The 18,763-nt window shown below is 41.3% G+C and overlaps 1 protein-coding gene across 5 annotated transcripts in view; it reads right to left on the reverse strand.

Annotated features, from left to right (window-relative positions):
- GFPT1 (glutamine--fructose-6-phosphate transaminase 1) overlaps positions 1-16,850 on the reverse strand; it is a 42,323-nt gene extending 25,473 nt beyond the window's left edge. For 4 of the 5 annotated variants that reach the window (XM_054997476.1, XM_054997475.1, XM_054997473.1 and 1 more), the window contains exons 1-8: positions 16,753-16,850; positions 8,622-8,729; positions 7,289-7,396; positions 5,557-5,682; positions 4,286-4,344; positions 2,493-2,627; positions 1,660-1,721; positions 707-786 (exon numbers count right to left, since the gene is read on the reverse strand). In XM_054997476.1, coding sequence (XP_054853451.1) covers positions 707-786; positions 1,660-1,721; positions 2,493-2,627; positions 4,286-4,344; positions 5,557-5,682; positions 7,289-7,396; positions 8,622-8,729; positions 16,753-16,759 — 685 coding nt within the window. In that variant the 5' untranslated portion in view covers positions 16,760-16,850. Of the gene's footprint in view, positions 1-706; positions 787-1,659; positions 1,722-2,492; positions 2,628-4,285; positions 4,345-5,556; positions 5,683-7,288; positions 7,397-8,621; positions 8,730-9,438; positions 9,498-16,752 lie in introns of those variants that run through there. The other variant, XM_054997474.1, reaches the window with a different exon arrangement.
- Between the last annotated feature and the right edge of the window lie 1,913 nt (positions 16,851-18,763).

Here is an 18,763-nt window from a genome sequence, read left to right on the forward strand (position 1 = left end):
TTGAACTCAGTTCACACAATGCTTTTGGCTGCTTTAAGATGAAGGAATTTTACAGTCATCATGTGATGCCAGGCGCAGCCATTATTAAACAGAGACAAGGATGACCCTTACACACTCTCCTTTGAGAATTTTGGGTATTTTAGCATAAGCGCTTTTTCCTGGGATACAGTAATAAACCTTAACAATGTGATTGCCGATGTCATGCAGTGTAGTCAACAGAATACTGGAGGTGAACCAGGGGGATCACAACAGAAACCCCTGGCTCGAGCACAAAGCTCGCTAGATGTGACTGGCCTGTCACTTACTTTCAGCCTAAGCTTACACACAACAAGATTGCTGCAATGCTAAGAGGCAACAACTTCCATAGATGCTGCTCTAAGCTCCCTGTAGGAAGGAGAACAGGATTCTTTGAGGAAAAATTATGAAACTTCAGCTGGTATAAAACCAATAAAGGTTTGTGCTGTAAATAGCCTTTGGGAAGATTTTGCTGCCATGAGTGCTTCGATACCAAAAGACCTGAAGTCTGCGTCCTTCACAATTCTAATACAGGTAGCTCCAAACAAAGGTTGTGACATACGCAGCCTGTTCTTAATTTTTTAAAAAACGTCATGCTGTGGAATGCGCAGCTAGTATCATCTTTTCATTTGGCCAACAGCATAAAGGTCCTCACCTTTGCAGAACTTGTATAAAAGGCTTTGGCATTTACCTGTTCTGTACAGTATTGGAATGTGGTCTGTAGAAAGCTTGTGCTCACTTCGCACTCCGATGAGCAAGGGACTTCCCCTTCTGAAAACAAAATATCCAGCTATAAGGGGCATTGAACACAACTATAGTGTAGTATTGGGCGGGGGGGGGGGGGAGAATGGGAAGAATGTTCTCATTAGTGGCCAATCCCTGAGCAACAAAAGACTGCTTAGTCTGAACACAGCCAAAACACAGACTTTGATACAATTCAAGGGTAAACAACTTTGCCTCGGAGGTAATAAGCTCAAAGTACGAGAGAAAAAAGTAAGATTACTGCTTAGGGGCCAAACTTGGTAAGCGCATTACACTATGTTGGACCCAAATGTAAGAGTTAAGCAAGATGTGAAATGAGAAGACTATATGATGGGAAGTGCCCAACAGAATTACTCTGTCACTGCAAAAAAATGCATAGTTGGATAGATCTTATGGTGGGAAAGAATTCAAAATTAAAACTTTGTCATGTCACTTGAAATCACAGCTCTCAAGAGTAGGCTAAGTTATCAAGGGCCCCACACATCTTACATAGGCTTTGACTGGCAAAGTAATGCCTATGTATAAGAGGATATATCTAAACCACAGATTTAACCAGGTTTTTCTTTCAACTTAAGAAGAATTACAAGGGGGAGCTAGGAATTCCCAGGGACTTTTTGGGACAAGTTATGACAACTGAATCAGTAGAAATTAGTTTGAGTGTAAATATGCCTTTAGCTTGTAAACCTTGTGGGCTGTCAAAGCTTCTAAAACAAAAAACAGGAAATACTACACAAAACGGTAAAATCAGATTCCTAGATAGGGCAGCTAGAAGTTCCTCACTCTTGGCTAGGCAATCTGTGAGGGGCCAGCCATAAGACAGATGCAAATAACACAAATGGATAGACCAGCTGAGAAGTGTCTAGCATATGAAGTAGTATTTACCTAGTACCAACTGCTTGACCAGGATAGTGAACGCTTTTGAACACAAGAGCAAACGCACCTTCCTTGTGGGGAAAAAACAAACATTTTAGTTACATTTCAGTCAAATTTTTCAAGCATATGCACACTTTTCTGAGAATTCAGAAGCTCTGTAAACTTATTCACTATTGGTTATATGCTCTCCATTGTTCTTATTGCATCATTTTAAATTGTGTAATCTGACTCAAGCCTCAGCAAGAAATGGTGATTATGTAAATGAAGTACATAAATACATATATTTGAGGAAGTTAATCTTCATATTTATTCCTCACTGTAGTTAAACTTTAGAACTGTACATATATACTTTTATGTATGCACATATCATACATTAATTAAAAAATTCTCCTTCAGGAAAAGTTCTCTAAACCCATCTATTAACCTGTTTGGTGAAAGATTAAAACCAAATGTACAGTTCACATTGTTTACTAAACTACCTGAGTTCGATCCTGGTGGAAGCTGGGTTCAGATAGCCGGCTCAAGGTTGAGTCAGCCTTCCATCCATCCGAGGACAGTAAAATGACTACCCAGTTTCCTGGGGGTAAAGTGTAGATGACTGGGGAAGGCAATGGCAAACCTCCCCGTAACAAAAGTCTGCCAATGCGACATCCCCCTATGGGTCAGTAATGACTCAGCGCTTGCACAGGGGACTACCTTTTACCTAATGAACAAAAGCATTCTGTCCTGCACCAATGATTGAGCCATACAATTTCTGAAGCCCCAAATAAGCATTTGTATGACCAGGATTTTAAAGCTGTTTCCTATGGGACAAAATTGCTTTACTAAAAATCTAGATTTACCAGTTGTTGGATGACTCTTTCTACCAAGGTAGTGAAACTGATATCATCACTTTCGCGGTTGTCATACATGTACTTGACAAGCTTAGCAATTGTTTCTGTATCAGTCTCAGACTCAAATTCATACCCTTTGCTTTCCTGAAAGAAAAATACAAAGGATTATTGCTAGCCAAAGCAGAGTGGAGGAAAAAGCCTTGCAATGAATAATCATACGGAACATAGTAATGTGGTTCAGAAGGAAGGAAATCCACAATATACTATTAAACATTTGTATTCTAAAGATTATCCCATGAATTCTAAGAAGTCTTGCTTTAAAAAAATAATCTGTATATCTCCTAATGTAATATAAACAATGTAAGTCACCAATATTCTGCCATTTTTACTGGAAGGAACATTTTTGACAACTGAGTAAGATCTGGGCTGCTGCTGCTGCTCTTCTGTTACTGGTACTTTACAAGCTCTTGGCCCTTGGCTCTCACCCTATGGTCTGTGGCCCCAAGTGATTATAATATATATACATTTTTGTTTGTCTGTGTATTTTTGCATTTATTTTGTAAGCTGCTGTGAATCTGCAGATCTGGGAGGTAAGCAGGGTATAAATGCATAAAACACACACTGGCCAAACTGGACTGATTCTGTGCAAGAGAATAATTAGACATTAAAAATGGAAATTTTGAACGGGGGCTGGGGAGATGGAGTATTTCATCCTCCCTGGACATTTAATATTAGATGTATAATTTTACATTTTCAAAGAGCTGCTTCCGCATCAACCTGCTAAGTTGGAATTGATCTGCAGATCTGACACTATCAGACTTTGCTTTAATACAGCCTGGGAGTGGCTCACACTCTACAAAAAGATGATGTCCCTCCTTATAGGAAGATACACAATATTCATCCTACTTTTCTAAGTAGGTAACAATTGGAAGTGGTCCATATCTACTCTGACTAGATCGTTTACTCATTTAACTTGAACTTGTTTTCTCTGTGGTCTGCAATGGAGTGCAATGCATCTAGGTCTTGTGAAACTGACTCTTCTGGACTATTGTAATAATTTTCCCATCTCACCATCTTACATTTGTAGCTTTGTGTACATCTATCTTTGCCAACTGAACAGAATACTTTGTTTATCTGACAGTGGACTCGAGCTCATGAAAGGGACAAGGAGATGGCCTACAATCTCGTACATTAAGAAACTGAATTGTGAACAGGATAAAGATACGTTATACTATCCTCAGGTGCAACAAATGACACTGGATTAGCCAACAAAACAGGAACACAATAAATGTGCTCATCTTTAAGGTTACAGAAGAGCCTTTGTTATTTTGACTGTAGCAGACTAGCATGGCTATCCTTCTGGAATATGCAAATATGGTTGGCAAATCTCGTTAGCCAAGAGAGTGTTTCAAGGTTTTGAAAACAGTCTTTGTTGGGGGCATGGGGAATGACTGCCAAACAGAGTAGGCACTACTGAACTGAACAGACCAATGGTGTAATTTGCTACAAGACAGCGTCTCGTGATTAATTAACCTACTGTACATTTAATAAAATCAAATACTTCAGCACAGAGGGCATGAAAGTTAAAATAAAATTATGATTATACCAATATTTATTTAAATTAATTGCAGTGCCATAAATCTTAAAATACTTAAAAGCTGTCCTGTTATACCAGCTGTCTCAAGCGCTTTCCCTCCCAGCATCCAGAGAATGCTCATGTGATTTTGGAATAGATACCAAAACCACAAGCAAATGCAACCTTTTAAATTTAAGCCATAGTACAACAAGTAAACTTTACTCACCAAGAATTTTTTCAGATCTTTGTAGTTTGTGATAATGCCATTGTGAATAACAATAAATTCTGAAGGAAGGGAAAGGAAACAACACATAAGTAATTTTGATCTCAAAGTATGTTGCAAAATAGCAAAGTGTCCCCATTTTCTTTTTGCAGAATGACAACCAAAGTAAAAAATCTTACACATGGCAAACCCAGCAGCAGAAACCAGAAATCCAGAAAGTAACCTAACAAATCACAAGCATACTTAATAAGGACAATCTGATTTCATAAAGTGATAAAAGCCCAACCTCAATTTAAGACTGTCCCTATTTGGTTAGGTAGCTCTGAAATACTCTACTGTCATCTGTCGCCTCCAAGTACAACACTCATGTATTTTATCCTGTTTACAGATCAATTTCCTAATGTAAAAGAGAATGTAGGCCACCCTCTGTGTGGACAATTACGCAAAATGGCTTTCTGTACTAAGCCAGAAATTATAAATTGAGGACAACACACAGGCTGTATCAGCAATGTCTGAGGGCAAACTGCAGTTCAATTTCAGCTGTGATGAGTTCTAAAAAATTTGGACATTAACAGATTTATGATGTCCATTAATTTTCTACAAGGAATTATTTCTTATGCTTACGACTTTAGCGGTGTGGTATCCCTACTGCAGTACTAACAAGTTTCTATATGGCAAATTACCATACCCCAAATTACAGATTTTTTTCCCTAGAAACAATCTAATCAACTAGTACTCAAATGTAACCTTTTCTTTTAAATCTCCAAGGGATTTATTCTGTAATCCATTATTCAACTTTTCTTTTTTAAAAAAGATACATTTTAAAATAGTTACCATTTAGTAAGTGCTACATACAAAATCAGAATTTGGTTTGTTTGGAGTACCCTCAGTAATTCTTATTAGCCCTCCTCCCTGGTTGTGCTGTATGTGTAATGTCTGTATATTTTTAATGAATTGTTTAAAAATTTTATACATACTTTATTTTAAATGGAGTTTTGATGTTCGCTGCCTTGGGGACTGTATTTAAGGTGGAAAGGTGGCATAGGAATGTTTCAGATAAAACACATTTAAAGACCCATTTAAGTGTGAAGAACTGTGCTGTTTTGCTGACTTTTGGTTTCTTGCTGCTGCTAGGTCTATGTCTACCTCTCTCTTTTCCTCACAAAATAAAGCTTAGAACTATGCTACAAAATAATCCATTCTGCCATGCCAGAAAAGCCATCTCATTACCAATACCCAAAGAAAGATGCTACCTGCCCAAGCCAGTGTCTCACCATTGTTTTTATCAGATCGCTGTGGATGGCTATTTACTGGGTTGGGCTCCCCATGGGTGGCCCATCGAGTATGAGCAATTCCAAGATGTACATCGAATTCAATGTCCAGGTCTATATCTTGTTGTTCTATACAGGAGGGGAAAAAATCATCTTTATTTTTAAGAGTCATCTACTGTTTTTCAGTACAGCAATTTGGTTGCAACCCTATAGCAAATTAGACTTGCTTAAGCCCACTGATGTCAGGGAGATAAAGGGTGCATGCCTAGGCTTAAGATGCCAGCATTAGGCAAAAAACTAAGCGTGAATGAATTCTGCTTTCCTGCACTTAAGGATCTGGCCCAGTTCTACTTACGCATACATTGTAAGTCACAAGTGTTATTTTCTTGCTCATGTCCTGCATTCTGAAGCCCACAGGCTGTCAAGACAGCTTCTGATTTACGTCATTTAAACAGTGAATCCAAATCAAGGACACACTGGCATTAAACATTAAAATATGAAGTAACAGCATAGGCCTTAGCACCAGTTAAATTGCAAAAACGTCAGATTAAGAGGAAAACAGAGAAATTAAAAAGTCTAGAAAATACATTTTTACTTGAAGAGTTCTGATGCTGAGTCATCCCCCCCCCCAGTGAAAAACCTGCCTCTGGTAGCTACCCATCTATATCCCATCTATATCGCAACAACTCCACTCATCTCAGCAAAGCCTTCTGAAGGTGTCACCTTACAAACAGGCAGAATTGGCAAACTGCCCATTCACACACATCCCCTGTGGCAGCTCCTACACTGTGGAAAGGTCTGCCTGAGACTATTAGGAAGGCACTCGTGCTCCTATCATTTCACAAAATATGCAAGACCAGGATTGATCAGGAGGGCTTTGCTGTAAAAGGAGCAAAGCTGTGGTGTAATGGTAAAAAAAGAGAAGCATACCAGAATTTGTCTACTCCGATACGGAAGGCTGGATGATCCCTTCCCTCCACTGCCAAGTTAAAAGTCAAGCTGGACTAAGACAAGGGAAACTGAAGAATCTGTGTTGGAGATTAAGCTGCTGAAGCTATGTCACGCCTTACCGGACCTGAGACAGGACTGCAAGAAACTGGCAGTGCAGATAAAACCAACCCTATCCACAATTCAAGAACTTGTCACCCTGAAAGCTGCATAGCTATGCTGACTTCTGTCTTTCAATCCCGGACTTTAAAAGGGAATGTCAGATGGAAGTTTCATCCAACTTGTTCCCCAGACACAGCTTTTTAAATACTGCTAGCCTCCCATATGGGAGTAGGCAATTCTGGTAGGTTTCTCTTTTTTTCTAGACCTGCCACTGAGATAACACTCTTGGGCAGCATCTAAGATAATGCCAAAGGGTTTTAGGTACTAATGGCTGTAGACAGTGAATGAGTGCTTGCATTAGAAGAGGAGTATTGAGAATGTAAGACGTCATGGTCTAGCTGGCTAAGAAGTGGCCTGTTCACAAGGGATTGTGCTGTGTAGAGAGCCATGTGACCCTGAACTTCAATTTTTGCTCTCAAGAGGCAAGGCAGAACTACAATGAAAACTAGCAAATCTGATTTACTGTGTAAATTGCATTTTTAAAACACTTCCATCACTTGGAATGGTTAGGGGTGTTTCTTCGGTGTTCCCTTAACATGTTCCAAGGTTTCCCCAAATGTTATTTAATCTGCAATAAATCCCATTAAGAAGAAAAAAGTAAAGAACTGCCTAGCCCTATACTTACTGTTCACTTCTTCATCCAAAGCCTTCACTTTCCCCTTCTTCTTGATGAGTGCAATTTTGCAGGCATTTGCCTCCCAGTCTTTATCATTACCTCCATCAATTCCAACTCCTACAACACAAAAAAAAAGCAGTGACACAGAGAAAGGTCTTGCAAAGTAACTAGTCTTACTTACTAGCACCACCAAATTAACTTCCACAATGGCTTTTCCACATCAAAACAAATCAAAGTTATCAGAATATAACTGAACGCATTCACTGATAATATTTCAAAGCCAGAAGTGACAGCTATGACTCAACTGAGCAAGTTGCATAACAGGTACACTTAAACTTGCATAAGTCTGGCAAATTATTAAAAACTGGGTAAGACAAATCATAATAATTTCTAATGCTTACTTATGCATTGCCAGTGCTTAAGGAACTCCTTGAGTGTTTGACAGGAAAGTGGGATGTGTGTGTGTGTGTGCATGTGCATGTTTTAAATAAATAAAACTTCATTCCACTCCCTGTCAGTTAATTACTAGGTACAATTCAAAGTGCTCACCCTTGCCTTTAAAGTTCTAAATGGTCTAGAACCAGAGTACTTAAAGGAAAGGTCCCCCTATTGGCCAGCAGTTATACTCAGCTTTCATGGGCCGTTCTTGGGTTGACTTCTCATCTAAGGAATGCTGTTCCCCTCCTCATTACCTCTTTGACTGTTTGGCACCAAACTTGGTGTCTTTTTGGTGCCAAATCAAAACTCATTTGCCCAAGATCAAACAAGTCACAAATATTCATATTTTTGGTACTTGTTGCTGACAGAAAAGTAAACTTTTGTAACAGCCACAAGATTTACATTATAATTTCTAAAGTTTTTTTAAACTTGCGACACACTTTCTATAATTTTAAGTGCTGTTGATAATTATTGATGTAAACATTTAAAAGTATCTATTTATATATATCATATTTTAGTGCATTTGGCTGGGGGGGGGGGAACTCATGATGTCTAGTGGTATGATTTCTGTAGAGCCCAAGATTCTGACACAAACCAGAAGTCTAAGAATTACACTACTTCTGTGAATTAGTTTCAGCCTAAGGCATTAAGTCTTACATGTTCCAGCATCTCTGCAATTCATAAATGGGAAGTATGAGATTTAAATAGATCCCACATGAAGTTGATAAAATTATCTGTCTTTAAAATGCTCTCTGAAAGATAGAAAAATCACACCTAGCCTTGCATTTAGCATATATCTGAACAATAGACGGGGAGAATTTATCAGTGACTACTTACTGTTAGAGAAGATGATTCACATAAAAGTTGACGATATAAATAATGCCATTAATATGTGAAGACTTACCAGCAGAATCATATCCTCTGTACTCTAGTCTCTGGAGTCCCTTAATAAGGGTCTCTAGGATATCCCGCCTTGTCCGGGGCACATGGTAGTTTAGGTAAGCAAAGATGCCTGTAAGATTAATACAGAATTGAAACAAACACTTCATTAATTGACTAATACACATGATTTTGTAAGCAAAAGTGAGAACAAAAGCAAATTTTCTGTAGGATTTCCAGCAGCACAGTAGCACAGGTCTTGTAAAGGAATTCCTTGTATAGCACATACACAGTGCAGGAAAAACATCATTGCCTGTTGCTACGGTTCTCCTACTGAACTGCTTTCTAAGGAAAATGGAAGTATTAACATACACGGTGCTCTAAGAACACGAGCCCTTCGAGATCTGTCCAGCATCCTGTTTCACACAGCAGCTAACAGGTTCCCCTGGCAGGCCAACAAATATGGCACAGAGGCCAAGACCTTCCCCAGATGAGGCCTCTGAATATGGAGGTTCCCTTCCGTCATCCTGGCTTGCAGCCATTGATGGGCCTGCTTTAGAAATTAACAGTAAAAAACAGACATGACCTTTACCCTGGTGGAACACAACCCTACAAGACTCAATGGTGAGGCAAGGTTTGGCAGAAGAGACAAAGGTAATAGCTTGCCATGGACTGCCCAGGGTTGGCATGGGAGGAGGATTCCTCATCAGAGGAGGAGAACCTGCCCCCGAGCCCCACTTTGGCAGATGCTCCTCAGTCCCTCCCAGAAGGGAACCCTTCACCAGGACTCCCCCCTCCAACCAGCAGGGCCCTCAAACCAGGAGATCCCAGCATGGACCCACCCATTTCCAGACTGCCATAATCTCTCCTAGGGATCCCAGGAGCAGAGAAGGTGAAGAGCTAGAGCTGAGGCGTGGACCAGGCACAGGAGTATGCACCTGACATCCCAACGCCTCCCCTCTGCTGAAGAAACATCAGAAGAAACCAATGAGTCACTACAGGATCTGGGCCCTGCTACTTCTTGTGAGTAGAGGGGCTGACTCAGAACTTGTCTGCAACGCCTACAAATTGCTTGAACTGTTTCTGGACCCACCTACTGAACCCTGCCCGCCTAGTACTTGTTGCTGTGGGTGTGATCCTGCTGGGTCGTTTCTATGCTGTTTAATTTGTCAGTCTTAGAATTGCTTATGCTCTGTTTCAGTGTTTCTTAACATTGTATTGGATTTCTACTGGTTTAAATCTTTGCAAATTTGCATTTATGTGCTTTATTAAATTGTTTATTGAAATGTCCTTGAAACTGACTGGACTGACTCACACTGTGTAATCCACCCTGAGTCTCACTAAGAAAGATGGACTATAAATAATGTCAATAAAACATAAAATAAGAACTCGGTGGCTGCCCAGGGCCTTACCTCCAGTGTGGTGAGCAGGACATAAATGACAAAATGCAAGCAAATGCAGTAGCAAGTACTTAAATTTGATTACTTGGGAATGAAACTGAAGAGATTAAGCCAATGGTGGCTTTTGAGGAAGGACCTGAAGCAAGAAAGAGGTGGCAGTACACGTGGTCTTATATTCCAAGCCTAAACACACTGAAATCCACAGACGATACTTCTTGGGCACAGCCATGATCCAAAGCAGCATATAAGGAGCATGCAAAAAGCTGACACTGCTATTCTTTTCACACATGTAACTGACAAATCTTTAATTAGCATTATTAACAGATTAGCGCAGGTACATATGACCTCTATCCAAGTTCCTGATGATGTTTATTATGCATAAAACTTACTGAGATAGAAATAACGATCTCATGAATTCTTTTCTTGTTAAAAAGTTCCACTACAATCAATGGGAAAGTTCCAAGTATTTTAAAGTGTACTATGAATAAAGTGTACTATGTATTGATTGGTTTGTTGCTTGAATCAAATGAATTAATCAAGTAATTCATTCATTTCAGAATAATCGAGAGTAGTGGGTAAATTGATCTGTTTTATTTAAAATTGTGTGCATGCATGTGTGTGACGGGTGCAGCAATGAATTTATTCTATTGTTAACAGATTACAATCACAGATTCTGCAGAGCTGCTAAGAATACACAGAACTGGAAGACACCTTAAGGCTATGTTGCTCAACCGTCTCTCTAAACGCAAAGGATAGTACATTGGAATCCCTTTGAAACTAGGGCTGAAGAGAATCCTGACCACAGCTTCTAGAAAATCTAGCTGGTATTTATGGATTGCAAATTCTCTGCACCCAGTCAGATGATTCAACTCTTTGCCTTCTCCCATTATCATCTGTGGTGCATTTTTTAAAAAAAATATCAATTTATTAAGTATTAAGTGGTCTGAGATCTCTACTTTTAAAGGTGTTGGACAGGTGGTTTTTACATGGTTTTCCTTTTACTGTAAGAAACACACATAACCACTCATCTTGGTGTCTACAGACAAAACTTGCATATACATTTCAGCATCCAGATTTGTTATTAGGAAACCCAGAAAACAAAAGAAAGAAAGCATGGTTGGTTCCCACTTCTCTAGCACAACAGATCAACTAGTCAGTAAATCATCAGAGCAAGTGAGTGCTCATATCTGCTTTACAATATTTTCCTGACCTGAAAAAGCTACTTTATGTGAATGAATAACTGTATTCACAGTCTCATACAGCATATGACAAAGAGGTAAGGAAGAACAACAACAAAAAAAGGGAGGGAAAAGACAATTTGTTGAGTCATTCGCAATAATCTAGTCATTCCAGTTTACTAACAGGTTATATACTGCCAGTCAATGAGGAAATTGCCTATAATAAAAAACCTAAGTCATTGGAACTTGCCTATAATAAAATATCTAAGTCATTCCAGACAGTTAGACGGCCACAGTCAAACACTAACACAAGAAAAATAGTTTGCAAGAAGAGGAAATCATAGGCAGGATATGTGAAGTCCCCCTCCCACACCTGTAATATCTCCCTAGTTTCTCCCCCATTTCTTTTCTCTTCAGTGAGCTCCAACACTGGAAATGAGTCAACTAGGAGAAAAACACTTGAGAAGAGGAGCTATGGAGAGAGAGTCCTGTGCGCTTCACCTGAACACTTCTTTTGCCATTGAAAAAAATGGCCTCTAACCTCTCCACATAAGGGCTCACATAAAGGACCATGACTTGCTTGAATTTTATAATTCAGTGTTATTTGTACCCATTAATACATCTTAGCCATAAAATAGTTTTGTACTTTAGGAATAGAGCCAGTGTTGTAAGCAGTAATTGGACCGGGATCAGCAAGACCTAGGTTAAAGTCCCACAAGCGGCAGGGAAAGGGCCCTTTCTGGCCTTCAGCTGGCCTGCGAGGGAGGGGGATGTCCCCATGGGCCAGCTGGCATTTAAAGGGCCCTTCCCCCCACCTTGCTAGCCAGCTGAAGTGGAGAAAGTCCTGCTGCCGCTTATTTCACCCAATGGGAGGGGGAGGAGGGAACCCCCTCCTCTCCCTCCCATCAGGTGAAATAAGTGGTAGGACGGGAAGTTTCTGTGCGCTCCAAATCTTTACGGAGAATACTGAAGCAGAGCAATAAGTGGTTTCCGAAGCACTGCTTCGGAAATTGCTTATTTCTGATTCTTTTTCCCGCTTCAGAAATTCCAAAGCGGGAAAACTGAATCTTCCCGTCCCTGCTCACCCCTACTCTGAAGGAGGGCAAGATAAATAGGTAACAAATGATGTATCATTCGAAATTCCAGCGGGAAGAGATGCATATTGTTCTACACATCAATCCACAATCTTGTCTGGAAAAAGGATACTGAAACCGTAAACTCATTTACTCCCACATTTATACTCTGCCATTTGACAGTGTCCTCAAGGTGTTTTATTAAACTGCCTTATACATTTGCTGATTTTATTTAAAGCCATGGAAGCAAGCACAATAACAAGTACTGCTATGCCTGTAAAGGTGTGTCACTGGACATGTAGCTTCACCTGCCTCGTCATACACAAAACTCTCTCAACACCAGTTATTCACAGCATTGGCAGCTGGGGGGGAAAGCTGGAGAAACATCCCTTCAGCATATAATACTGAAACACACATCCTGAACAAGTGACTCTTTTTCTCCTTTTTAACCCTATTGTAAGAGCTGTACAAATAAGCCCACAAGAATCTCGCCTAGTTCACTTGCTCACATACATACTCAAGTAAATCCAGCCTAGAACAAGAGAGCCAGTTACTGGCAAATAGAGGCTCCCTCCTTGGGCGCCTATAATTCACCACAGGTGCCTCAAGAAGTGGCAATTTACTCTCATGCCATATTATTCAAGTTACAAGATACATTTCCAAGTTCTCCCACAACTGCTTCATCTACATTTTTCATACCCTTTGTTTTTTCCTTTCCAGTTTTCCAAAAGGTCAGTGCTGCAGGATTTGCAATGACAGATTCAACAGCAAATGGTTACAGGAACACAGCACCTCCCTCTGTTCTCACTCTAAAGGGCACTTAATACAAAAGACTTGAAGTGCCATCAACGCAGTTACTGAGGTGCTGCAAAACGGAGTCTGCATGCATGGTCCTCCACAAGAGTCAGCAAGAACCAGGAGTGGGGCAGGTCCAGTTTACTCCTTGGGTATTTGCCACTGGCAACTGTTACTCAGTACTACGGGTAAGCAGGAAATTGCCTAGCTGAACTTTTCACAATTATCGCTTGCATTATTGTTTGTCACTGACAGATTGTTCCCATTGAACAGAACTGTAGTTTTCTCACCACAAGGATAATATATGTATCTGTAAAGCTATCCTGCCTTAGAATTAGAATTTAAAAATCATTTACACTAATAACTGTACACAATTTCACAGCTTTGATAAAAATCATTGCCCCCTCTAGAATTCAGATAAACATGGGGGTTAAGACTTTATCTTTTACTAGCAATAAAAAAGATAAAACGAGGAGCCTCCTGCGGCACGTCTTACTCCTCCGCCATCTTCCCGGAACCTCCATCAACAATATTAATTACATACCACTGACTTCTTCTGCCTGGTAGTGGGAGACAGTGTTTGCTCAAAAGCTAAGAGAGGTGATTTTGCAGCAAACCAGCTCACTGACTTCAGTTCTAAAAACCAGAACTTCCCACTGTGAACTGCTCATTGTGAAGTTTTTTCCTGTTAAATAGGAAAAAAGCTGTTCTATGTACAGGCTGGCAAGTTAGTAAAGTTTTTCTCCATCTATAAAAAAAATTGGATGTCTAAAACATTTCTTTAATTTTTGAAAAGTTACATATGTTGCATTAGTTTAATTAACAGGAAATGATCTTATAAATCCTACTTTCCTTTTTCTTTCTGCAGCTAGTATAAGCTTCGTTGAAAGCATACAAACACTGAAGTACCAAATACAGCACACAGCTGCTAAACTGGTTTGGCTTACAAGTCCTGCAGCATAAGAACTTTTACTCTGGCTATTGTCTACAACAGATCATTTATTCAACTGAAAAACTGTCCAGAGACAAAGAAATTGGAAGTAGGAAATAAAAATAAAGCCACAATCCATAAAATTAATGTCATACCAAACATAAAATGTTTTTCTCTCTAATTCTATAGGAAGAAATCCAAGTAGCCAATAGCTTTATTTAGATATATTTTAAAGGATGCGTTTGTAGACACTGCCCAAACACAATATGCCATAGAATCTGCAAGCATCACCAAGATCCTATTTGCCAAAAGACATTTGTGCTGAACTCACAGCAAATTATTTATAGCACAAACTGCCTCTTCTATTCTAAGCTTTGTCCCACTTTCCACTTTCTGAGATAAATATATGGAGTATAAAGTACACACAAACAAAGCTCTTTTTTGCTGTAGTCCCCTGAAATCTCTTGAACAGGAGACAACCTGTGCTCCAAATCAACATATTATCACACCAACATCTGGAGGGAAATGTTCATGAAAACATTTGAAGTCCTTGATTTTAAATCTAAGGAAGCATAAGAAATTGCTAAAATCTGCAAACCAAGATAATGTGAAAACAAATTAAGAGTTTTATAGCACTGCACAGACTAATCAATTATATGGTTCTGCAACAAACAGAGGGCAACAGGTTTAGATGAACTGTGAACCGAGAGGCTCTGGGGTCACATCTCATGAACTCACAAGGGAGACTCAGGGCCAAAGAGACAGTAGGATGGCCACAATCTCCCACAGTTTGTTTTGAAAAAACAGCCATACCCCCCCAGTTCAGATGAGTAATTGGGGGGGGAGCTCCCCTGCTTACACAGTGATGCCAATCTAAAGTATCCCCTGCAGCGCTGTATCACCCTCCACCGTTTCCTCTAAGTTGAGTCTCAAGAGAAAATTTGCCTTGGCTCAACTTCACTCCATCATATAATTATGATCTACCTTACAAGACTTTTTATAAGGATTTTTAACCTAATGTACACATAGAATGGTAAAAACCAAGAATGTTGATGAAGATGCTGATTCTGGACTTGGATCAGCAAGCACTTTACATATCAGTCTGTACATATATCAGAGTTCTCTCTTTTCTTTTTAGACCCCCCCCCCCCTCTCCCCAGTCTCCTGGTATCCATGCTGCATGAAAAGATGCTTCTGAAAAATCAGAGAAATTTATAAAAGATTCCAGAGCGGGAAGGGGATACTGAAATACAGGAATTTGAAAGAGAAATTAAACATCACTTGCAGCTGAACATAGAAATTGTACAAAAGTATTTGTTGCAGAATACAATACAAAGCAACAGAAAGTCAGAAAAGAAATACAGGCAAGGAAACATGAGTACCTTTTCCACACACCACCATCACAACCTTCTTTGGCAAGTTCAAACTCCACCACTAGGTGGAGTGGCTGGAAGCATTCAAATTAGGATGAAAGAACACCTGAACAGTTCATCGCCTCCATCCTTCTATTTAGCACTTCCTCCCATACCCCTCCCTCCCTCTTGTTACTCAAGTATATTTTAAGGGTCTAAACTGCCCTGAGTGTTACTAAAGAGGACAAGTTTGAATATATAAAGTTCAGCCCCATTATCCAATGCCTACTCATTCTCATCATCATCTTCAATCTGGACTTACTTTCCCAACATCTCCCCAATGCACACACTTTCTCAGGCATTCCTTTGAATTTACTTGGCAACCCTTCTGAACTGAAACTCCTTAGGGCAAAGCCCCATCTTTCAATTATGTTACTTTGCAAAAGCACTATGATCAACAATGGGGCTCGTTTAAATATAACAACAGCGACAGATTTTAATTGTTAGAATCTTCATGAGCCAGTTTTGAGCTGAACATCATCAGTCACTGCTCTTCTGTTCTTGCTCCCCTTTGCTCTTCATAAACCATCTTCTCATCCAAACTGACAACCAGCCACCTTAGCATGGCTAAGGTTACCAGCTAGCCAGAATTCCAGCCTTCCAGCCAGGTACCAGAAAAGTAAGGTACAGGATAGTTTCAGGTGGGTAGCTGTGTTGGTCTGTAGCAGAAGAGCAAGATCTGGGCCCATTAGTACCTTAAAGACCAACCAGGTTTCCAGGTATGAGCTCTCCAGTGTCAAATCTCCCTTCATCCACCAGCGTTTTTGTTATTTTCCAAATCTGTAGACCATACATGGTCTACATTCCATTTTCGTTAAACCTGTCTGGCCAAATGCAAAAGGAACTCCACACATGCTCAAAAGCCAGAGCCCTCTGGAGAGACAGGGGCATCCTGGCAAATCACTAGTTCTCAGCCCAGCCTACACAAAAGGATGGTTTGCGGAAGAGGAAAGGAAATGAGACGCACACCCCCAGATACACCGATTGCCCTTGGTGGATGGCCCATTCAAATGAGAGCGATGTAGGAAGCGGCATTTGGCCCTCCGAGGAACATTCTGCACATGCTCAGAGGAGCGCCACCTGGGAGAAAACAAGCGGCTATCCCCCCTCAAGAGAGACCATCGAACAGGGGGAGATCCTCCGAGGGCATTCCGCCCCTCTCAAAAGCTCCCCCCTCAAGCAACCCCGAACCTTCTCCCTCTCGGCCCCTCACCTCAAAGCCCAGCCCCGCGTGCCTTTCCATACAGCCCGCCTCCCGAAGGGGACGCCGGACCCCCGACCCCCCGCCTCTGCCTTGCCCAGCCCAGCCGCGCCGCAGCACCCGCTCCCTCCCCCCAGTTATCCGCGACACCGCCCTTGGCTCTCACCGCACATGGTGGCGCCTGCGGGGACCAAGATGGGCAGCCAGACCGTGCGCTCGCAGCCGCTCGCAGACGCACTCGGGTGGCTGCTTAGATCAGGCGGCAGCGGGCAGCTCCTCCTCTCCGGGTAACGGCAGGGGGCGGAGCGCAGGTTGCGGACGTCGGCTCCGGCCTCGGCGCGCCATTGGGCCCTGCTCCGCCGGCTCCGCCTCAGCAGGCCGGAGCGCCGCCGTGGCGCTTTGGACGTGGCAGGCGGATCCGTATCCGCCTCAGCTAGGCCGGGGAGGGGGGCGGTGCAGGAACGGACGCGCCCGGAGGGCGAGGCGGAAAAGGGGCAGTGCGCCTAAAGGCGAAACCCATCCCGCCTTTTTGCCGAGTCTTCCTTCGAGATGCAGTGCTGTCAGGATCTTCCCCTCCCCTCACAACAATCTTATGAGGGAATTAGTTAGCTCTGAGGGGGCGGGGATAGGGATGCTCCCAAGGTCACTTCATGATGGAGCGGGGTTTTGACCTGAGGGCGTTTTTATACCTCCCATTCATTCTGACAACTGCCATAATGGGGCTGGCTAGGGCTGTCTGCATCCAAGTGGGACCTGGAAATATGGAATTCCGATTGATGTCAAAACTAGAGATCAGTTCCCCTGGAGAAAATGGCTGCTTTGGATGGGGGGGGGGACTTCATGGCTTCATAGCCCTCCTGAGCTCTCTCCCCAGGCTTCCCCCAAATCTCCAGAAATTTTTGAACCTGGAGTTAGCAATCCTGCTGCAGCCAAACTGACCAAAATAATTGCGTAGTAACCTTAACACTGCTTATAACTATGATTAATGTGGCAGAATTTGACGCCTGAGGGAGATGGTTTGGCTCATGAAAACTGCCAGAACAATCGTGTGACTGGCCTATTAAAGTGCCTGGAGAATTTTGGTTGATTTGTCAGTGCCACAGAATGCAGCTATGCTCCTTCTGTTGTAAGGATTAGATATATTCATTAGGTTGGAACCAACCAATTTTAGTACTGATGAATGAGAGATCCTCTTTCAAAGGCCAGCTGTACTGAGAATAATGGGACCTGCAAGTACAAAAACTATGATGGAGAAGGGGTGCAATCAGAAAACAAACTGAGTGAGATGGGGTGGGAAAAAACTGGCTGGGTATTAACGGTATGTCGCTATAAGCTAATTGAAACAGAGGCAGAATACCTCCTCACATCCAGAGAAAAAAGCAACAAGGGAAAACCCAGCATGCAATATTTGCAGGACTCGCAAAGATTACTAGCTGGTCACTTTTGGAAACAAAAAGATTGACCTTTGGGTCTACTCTAGTGTGCTCTGACTTGATGTTGTAAAACAAGCATGCTTTTGAACTTGAGGCCTTTGTGTTGATTCTCCTGGACTTCTTGACAGTCATTCCATACCATCAGCCATGGGGGAAAAGGGCAGATGTTCCTCAGAACCAACTTCTACATCCTGCCTGACAGGGAGGCTGCACAAAGGTGTTGCTGGGGAATAACTTCTGTCATGTTGGTGTTGATCTGTAGGGTAATTCAGGCATTTTCTCCCCCTTGCTACAGCACTCATTTGAAACATTGGTTGTGATTATTTATCTGGGCACAATGTTAAGTGCTGGTTAAAAACCCTAGATATCTAAAGGATTGTTTCCTGTGTATTATATGCTATAGAGGAAACCTTGCTTGTTCCTTTTGCACAGTAGCACAACCGGGGAAAGTGTGATTTTGGACCTTCTCTCTGGAACTGCTTACCCAGAAAGGTGCACTTAGCTTTATCAGGTTGCAAAACATTCTATTTCTTCTTAAATTCTTAATGCTATTATAGAACTGTTTGTTTTAAATATTTGAATTTAGGATGTTTTCATTACTTTTATTTTTCTGAAATATATGCAACTGCAAGAGCCATTTTGTAGGTTGAGCACTACAGGGCAAAAATATATATTTTTTAAATAAATAAGGATGTAGTCATCATCAGTGTTTTGTTTTTTAAAAAAGTGTCAGTACTCATATAT

The sequence above is a fragment of the Eublepharis macularius genome, chromosome 14 (assembly GCF_028583425.1).
Source record: "Eublepharis macularius isolate TG4126 chromosome 14, MPM_Emac_v1.0, whole genome shotgun sequence".
Taxonomy (NCBI): domain Eukaryota; kingdom Metazoa; phylum Chordata; class Lepidosauria; order Squamata; family Eublepharidae; genus Eublepharis; species Eublepharis macularius.